At 32.9% G+C, this 8,474-nt stretch overlaps 1 protein-coding gene across 1 annotated transcript; it reads left to right on the top strand.

Moving 5' to 3' along the window:
* Positions 1-5,332: 5,332 nt before the first annotated feature.
* On the top strand, positions 5,333-8,097 carry LOC141605737 (jasmonate-induced oxygenase 2-like). Its single transcript, XM_074424618.1, has 4 exons — positions 5,333-5,708; positions 5,907-6,148; positions 6,956-7,283; positions 7,712-8,097. Exons 1-4 carry the CDS (start codon positions 5,472-5,474, stop codon positions 7,949-7,951), a joined length of 1,047 nt encoding a protein of 348 aa, XP_074280719.1. The 5' UTR covers positions 5,333-5,471; the 3' UTR covers positions 7,952-8,097.
* The last annotated feature ends 377 nt before the right edge of the window (positions 8,098-8,474 follow it).

Raw genomic sequence — 8,474 nt, 5'->3', positions numbered from 1 at the left:
AAATACATCACAGGGGTGCGAGTGTATCAAAATCATAGAATTACCTCAACTGTAGTGGTAATTGGGTTGATCAATCATCCTGCATAAAACATAATAGTTGAACATCACTAGTAACTGATGCTAAAACTAAAATATCCAAACACGGTTAAATTCCAAAAACTATATGAATTCACATTCCCAATTAATAAACTCCATTCGGAACCTCATTAACTAAGAAGTTCACTAAAATGCAAAAGCTAATTGAATTACCTTCCGACACTTGCCGCTGAGTAAGTACACGTCCTTGAGCCTGAAGCGGCATATGCGTTAGTGCCAATCCAGTAACACACAACTTGTTCTTCCTCTCCCATAAAATCAAACCAATCCAAATTAGACACAATCTTAGTACAAATTACTTACAGTGTCCAATTATCCAAAATGAAAATGAAACTGAAATTAATTACTGAGTTAGGTTTCGAGTAATTAATAATTTTAATTTACCTAAACAAAAAAATCAACCCAGGAAACTTAAAATTAGGGAAATACACCAATACTATAAGAGTAATTAGTCTAAAAGAAATTATATAATTCAATAAAAGGATCCTATAACCTAAATAAAATTGAAATTTGAGGGGAAACAAACCTTGCTGCGAACTCGCAGTACGACGGAGTTAAGGACATTGTAACTGCTCACAAAAGTCGACGGCAGCGTATCGCGTGTGGTGGAGGTGGCCTAGTGTCGACGGCGTATCGCGGGTGGTTGGCCGGTGAGGAGGCGCCTGGTGTGAGGGAGATCCGGAGAAGTAAGTAGTGAAAGAAAGAGGGGTTGGGAGTATAGGAGAAGTAGCGAGGATTTGGAAAATGAAGTCTCTAGGTCAATTATTGATAGCTGTTTTGATTTTTCTTTTTTCTTTTTTTTTTCTATATGGAACCATTTGTCAAGTAGAATGGTTTCTTTGATATTTTCTAAGAAACCATCTATCTTTAAAAATTGGTTTTTTTTTTATAAAACAAATCATCTCAATACTTACATGGTTATTTATTGATGATTCCTTTTCTCCTTATTCTAGTAGTGTGATTTCCTTCCATCTGTTCCTGGTATTAGAATTGCTAAAGCTCATTCGTTGGTTTCAAAGTATCGAAATATAGATCGTGTAAGTGTGTAGCATCTATCCTTAGAGATATCAGACTGTTGAAAGGCAGTTCAATATTTAATTTAAGTTGACTAAAGTAGATGATGTTACGAAAATTGTTCCTCAAGTTTTACCGGTTGATGTAGGAATTAGAGAAGATGAAAGGTAGTTGATGAATTAATTGTTGATTGCATCTAGGATGGACTCACAGTTGAGAGGAATGGTTTCACGGTTGAGAATATCGTTCATACAATGCTTTTGGTTGATTTTATGTACTTGCTTGGCCTTCCAGGAGTTCGGCATTTTAGAATCTCTTTGTTGTACTTCAGTGTTTCATGCAATCTTGTTTTCTTATTGTTCATACTTCAGAAGTTCAGAGCCTCGTACCAAGTCTTCAGCAATATGAATATATATTCCGTAATTGATTTTGTAGTATACTTGTTCTTTTGTACCGGACACAACAGAATAACGATTGTGCATTATGAACCACTATCGTTTCGATCTTTTTAGATCAAGAATGCAATTTTGAATATTTCTTTACTAGGGTGTTTCAAATGACGCGTTTTTATACCAATCAAGGCAACGGGTTTCCACCGACTTACTTCCGCTAAAAATTCCACCAATTTGGGGCACCGCGCCCGATAGGGCGCGGTGCAACAACTAGTTTAAAAAATAAAATACTCTTTTATCACAAATTCTTGTTTCAGACAGACACTTTTGGTCTTATTTGTCAGACGGATAAAATGTTGCCATTTTTAAAGAAAATGTAACCAATTAATTCACAAAATGTTATGACTAGAGGTGTCATTTTTTACCTTGAAAATAATGTGAACAATAATGGTAACATGTTATCAAAAAATAACAACATTTTATTGTAAAATGATGACATGTTATCCGTCTTATTTCAGACCAAAAGCAATGGTCTTAAGAAAAACGGACCGCTCTTTTATAAACTGCCGTTAGTCATAAATTCACATTTTTCGTGCTCATGTAAGGTCCCCTGTTCTTTTGGACTGAAACGAATTTGATCTCGAATCGAATCGAACTTATAGGATCTCGAATCGAATCGAATCAATTTATAGAATCGAATCGAACTTATAGGATCTCGAATCGATCGAACTTATAGGATCTCGAATCGAATCGAACTTATAGGATCTCGAATCGAACTTATAGGATCGAATCGAATCGAACTTATAGGATCTGAACTGAATTGAACTAAACTTATAGGATCTGAACTGAACTGAACTTATAAGATCTGAACTGAACTAAACTAAACTTAAAGGAGCTGAACTTAACTTTATTTTATTTTATTTTATTTAACTTAACGCTTATTATTATTATTATTATTATTATTATTATTATTATTATTATTATTATTATTATTATTATTATTATTATTATTATTACTTGCCAAGAGAGAACATTTGCCATTTCCGTCTATTCATATAACTGTCCCATTTGCCATATTTGGATATGTTTTTTACTTTCCTATCCTTGGCTCTTTTCTTTATTTACCACCCCAACCACTCCTAAACCATCATATTCAATACTTTTCATTATTTAACACCTATATTCTTACCCCTATACAATATTTTCATTATTTTAACTTCATTCCTTAATTTTTGTGTCATTGTCCAAATGGGACAGTTATTCGGAATAGGAGGGAGTAACATTTTTCCGCTTTATATGCATTGGTTTGTTCATACATTATACTACTATTACATTACGATAACAAATAAATCACATACTATATCTTTTTTTCTAACCATTTATTTCCATATTATCATAATCCTCATCACTTTCATCTTCACTATCACTCTCAACAACGGATCCATTGCCTCGCCAAATGTTTTTTACTATGTTGTTTCGTACCTAATACATGGCCTTATTCCGCTTTTTATCAAACATGCCCAAATCTATTGTGACGGTGAAATTATTAATGAGAGGAGTGATTTTTTTTTAAATAATAATGTATGTATCGAATAATTAATGTCAAATGTTTTTGTATCGGTCTTTAAAAATAATACTATGTATATAGCTTTTCTGAACTAAATTTATAAGATCCGAATTTTTCTGAACTGAACTTATAGGATCTCGAACTAAACTTATAGGATCTCGAATCGAATCGAACTTATAGGATCTCGAATCGAACTTAATCGAACTTATAGGATCGAATCAATTTATTGGATCTCGAATCGAATCGAACTTATCGGATCCGAATCGAATCGAACTTATAGGATCGAATCAACTTATAGGATCGAATCGAATCGAATCAACTTATAGGATTCGAATCGAAATGAAATTAAGTGACTTTAAGTCCAAAAGAACAGGGCATAAGTTTAGTGGAACATGTGTTGACATCACTTTTCAGGTTTGAAAGATACACCATACTGTCATAAATTATTTTTCTCTCAATTAATAGTGGTTGGAATTGGAATTTAGAATACAACTAATAAAAGAGGCAAATGTCATTCTTTCGTGCATACCTCGTGGTACTCGAGGGCAAGCGTTTGGCTGGATAGACAAGACGATCATTAAATTTTACACAATTTTTGTTTAAGATGACGGTATTTGTTTTAAGTTTAAAAGGGTTAAATATCATATTATTTGTGTATATAAGATAAAAATATTGTTTTTTTTATGCATTTTTATATACACAAGTGGTATGCGTGCAGTTGATCCGTCTTAAATTTAACATAGATACTGCTTTTTTAAGGGGAGAGTTAGGCTCCGTTCTTTTGTACTTAAAGTGGCCGAACTTAACTTTACTTAAATTATACTCCCTTCAATTCAATCCAAACTACTCATTTAACTTTTCACAGTCTACGAGACGACACTTTGACCAAGTTTTCCTTCATTTATATATTATATTTTTGTGTCGCAATTATAATTTCCCGAAACTTCTTTTTATAACAAACGTAAATATGTCAATTTTACGTGTAGATTTTAAAATTTTGATTAAATATAATGGATGTCAAAACATAACAAGGTTGACTTTAAAAAGTAAGTGGATAATTTGGGTTGGATTGGAGGGAGTAGTAACTTAATTTTTCTGAACTGAACTTCATTTTGTTGAACTGAACTTAATTTTGATGAACCTAACTTAACTTATAAGAGTTGAACTTAATTTTTCTAAACTTAACTTATAGGAGCTTAACTTTTCTAAATTAAAGGAATTTGAACTTAAATCAACTTAATTTAATTTCACTTAATAATAATACTAATACTAATAATAATAATAATAATAATAATAATAATAATAATAATAATAATAATAATAATAATAATAATAATAATAATAATAATAACTGTAAAATTTGTATTCTTTTCTTTGCCCCTTGAGGATGAATGAGAAGAATTATAACTTTTTGCAAAAATAATAATAATAATAATAATAAGTATTAATAATATTATTATTATTATTATTATTATTATTATTATTATTATTATAAAATGCAAATTTTATTGAGATTAAAATAATTTTACAAGAAGATATTGTTAAAAACAGCTTGAAACATAGTTTTTTTTTTTTTTTGCAATAGCTTGAAACACAAGTTAGGATAATATAATACTTTTCTTTATATAAGTTAGTATGTTCATACATACTACCCCAATAAATAAAAATAAAAAGTAAATCACATACTATAACATTTTTTTTCTAATCACCTAATTCCATATTATTATCCTCCTCGTCACTTTTTTCATCTTCATTTGACCTCACCCCGTCGCAATCATTACCTCGCCAAATGTTTTTGACTACTTTATTTCGCACCTTGGACATAACGTTTTTCCGCTTGTTATCAAACATGTCTAAATCTGTTGTCCCTAGAACGTTCTCATGTTGTATAACAGGTCTCCCAAGTGTGTACATCCATATAAAATATTTTTTTAAGTATAAAATATGGGTGGGGAATAAGTAGGAATGTGCATAGAAATTAAATGTTTTTTTTTAAGTATAATATATAGGATAATAATTAATCTCGGATTGTTTTAACAATCGATTTGAATGAAAATCGAATTATTTTTTAAAACTCGTCAATATTATTAATTTTTTAATTTTGCTTAGTTTTTAGAGGTTAATTTTTCTGAAATTGACTTAGTTTTGCTGAAGTTAACTTAACTAATAAGAGCTGATTCTAATTTAATTTTGCTGAACTTATCTTAAAGTAAAAAGAACGACCTTACGGGTTTAGAATTAGTTGATCTTCATTATATCAAAGTTGAGACCCCTTGTTGTGGGGTTTACTCGAACCAGTATATATTAGGGATTGTTTCGTCCATTAATTTTTGCTCCATACTACCAAATAATCAAAAAACTTGGCATCAATTTACTACTCGCTGGCTTGTATCCAGAGAAAGATGGTGTTGTCGACAGCAGAATTTGCGAACACCTTAGTTCAAGAAGTCGTCAAGAAAGGAGAAATACCAGAGAAATACATCTACCCTGATAGTTTGTCTGAAGCCATTGATGACCCTGATTTGTGGAGAAATAATCTTGTTATTGATTTCTCTCAACTTTTTTCCTGCACACACATTGTTTCAAATCATGAACTTACCAAGTTCCGGTCAGCTCTTTCTCAATGGGGTTGCTTTCTGGTATTACTCTTTCCCATCGTCTTCAACATTTTATTTATTTATTATTATTTAAGAGTAAACAAATGATTGAGATGGCTGGAGTATATTATTCGGATTTGGGAGTACTATGACAACATTGTTAAATAAGTAATGGATCAACTAGAATATTAGACAATTTTCTTGGACAAAACAAGTGAAATGTGGTTGATTAACGAGCAGGTAATAAATCATGGGATAAGCGAGTCGCTGCTAGAAGCGTCGATTAAAGTAACAAAGGAGTTTTTCGGGATGCCGTTGGAGGAGAAGATGAAGTGTGCTGCAGTCGAGGGATCATTAGAAGGATATGCTAGTAGATTAGCTACTGCCAAAGCTCAAACTATTGATTGGAGTGACAGATTGTATCTTACTCTTCACCCTCAACCTACGTTCCATTTCTGGCCACAAAACCCTCATAATTTTAGGTACTCAACTTTCCAATACTTTGTAAATTCTCATTCCATGACCAGTTTGATAGCGTTTTAAGATTATAAATAAATATACTCACTCCGTCCGAATCATTTGTTTACTTTTGATTATAATAATCTTCACAAACAATAAAGAATATAAACAAATAAATTGGATGGGGAGAGTATAAGGTTATTACTGTTTTTTTTAATTACCAGTTAACTATGGCTGGCAAGAGTGCAAGACTGACCCAAACCCGACAGAACCTGAGAATGTAGCAAACAGACCGACCTGACCCGACCCCATGGCGACACTTATCCCGATGCACCCGAAGTTTTTATTTATTTTTGGTGTAAAGGGAGTTACAAGAGCGATTTTAACTGACGAGATAAGTTGATGATTTTGTGATTGAGGCCCTGTTCTTTCAGACTTAATTTCAGTTTAGTTTAGTTTATAGCTTCATTCAATTCAATTGAGTTTAGTTCAGCTCTTCTCTTCACAAATTATTACTCTTATTTCAGTTCAGTTCAGCTTCATTAAGTTCAGTTCAGTTCAGCTCCAATCAATTTCAGTTCAGCTCAAATATAAGTTCAAAAGAATAAGGGGCCCGAAGGATGACTCTTTTTCATATATATATAAATGGTTTTATGTGGAATTTAAGTTTATGTCCGAATCAGAGACGTTATACATTGCAAGTGCGTTCAAGACGTCAAGCGTTCCTTTTCTTTGTTTGTCCAGATTAGTCATATATTTGCAACACAATTGTTACTTTCTTGGAGATAAAATAATTGCTGTAAGAAATTAATGCAAACTTGGATTGGCAGGGTTGTAATTGATGAGTACTCAAAGAAATTAGCAAGTATTGCCCAGGGCGTTTATAAGGCCATGGCCAGGTCTCTCAATTTGGAAGAAGATTGCTTCTTAAGGCATCAAGCGACGCAAGGTCCAGTGCACACATGGTTCAACTATTATCCTCCTTGTCCTTGTCCAGAACGTGTTCTCGGCGTCCGACCTCATACGGATGGATCCACAATGACTATTTTATTGCCGGAAAAAGGCGTCGAAGGCCTACAAGTCCAAAAGGATGGTCTTTGGTACAAGGTCCCGGTCATCCCAGGTGGCCTTGTTGTCATTCTTGGCGATATAGCCGAGGTAATTAATCTAATCTAATAATCTAGCCATGTCTTGTTAAACCTAAATAATTGTACCAAAGATGTCTTAGTCTAGAGGCTAAAGCGGACTATGGTGACAATGGGTCATGTGTTTGTATCACCCTTCGTCCCTTCCGCATATGTTGTACTTGTACAGGTCTTGCGCCTTCATTGACAAAAAAAAAAAAAAAAGAATCTAAGTAACTGTTAGCTCCAATCTAATCTAATTTTATAAATTTGAAAATATACGTGGGAAATTTTAAATTTTGAAACGAATGATTGGGTGGGGGTAAAGGGATTACAGATATCAACTTTGTTTATATGTGCCTGAAGGCATATATTAACAATTCTGATTTTCATATTTTACCCCTCTTTGTTTTCTTAATGGTACAAAAATTGGTAATGCATATAACATTATCCCTATTGTAGGTAATAACAAACGGGGTGTTTAAAACGGTGATCCATAGAGCGATCACAAATCCAGCAAAGGAGAGGATATCAATGGCTACGTTCTACAAATCAGGAAGTACCGATGATATTGAAGCAGTGAAGGAATTGGTTGGAGGTCATAGGCCTCAAATGTATAAGAAGTTCAGCATGGACGAGTATCGGAGGATGCCCATAAACTCTGACAATCCTCGTAGTAGACTCGATGGGTTTAAGTCCTAGTTATTTTCATTTCATAATAATACGTGCTTGCGAAAACAATTGTTTTGAATGTTGGTTTTTGTCTTGAATGTTGTGAAATAAAGACAAGAGAATTGTAGAGAGAAAGTTAGAGAGAAGAATGAAGAGAGAACCGTATACTTATTCCATTATGAAGGGTATATATATATAATACAATGGGAGAAGGTTTCCATAAGACAATATATTCTAGAGTATACTAAGATATGGACATCCATATAATAATATTTCATAACACTCCCCCTTGGATGTCCATTATTGAAAAAGATGTCTCGTTAAAAACCTTCCTACAAAAACCCCATGGGAAAAACGCTAGTGAAGGAAAAGAGTACACTAAACTTCAATCACGCATAACAAGCTGCATCGTTAAAACCTTTCCATAAAAAACCCAGTGGGACAAAAAATGGCATAAGCTAAAAAAAGAAGACGTAGCGTCTACTCCCCCTGATGATTACATAACTTGATGTATCTTGGAATGATCCATGCTCTGACATTGCTTCTTGATGAT

The sequence above is a fragment of the Silene latifolia genome, chromosome 10 (assembly GCF_048544455.1).
Source record: "Silene latifolia isolate original U9 population chromosome 10, ASM4854445v1, whole genome shotgun sequence".
NCBI lineage: Eukaryota > Viridiplantae > Streptophyta > Magnoliopsida > Caryophyllales > Caryophyllaceae > Silene > Silene latifolia.
The sequence above is the reverse complement of the archived record's forward strand: the minus strand, read 5'-3'. Positions and strand labels throughout refer to the sequence as shown.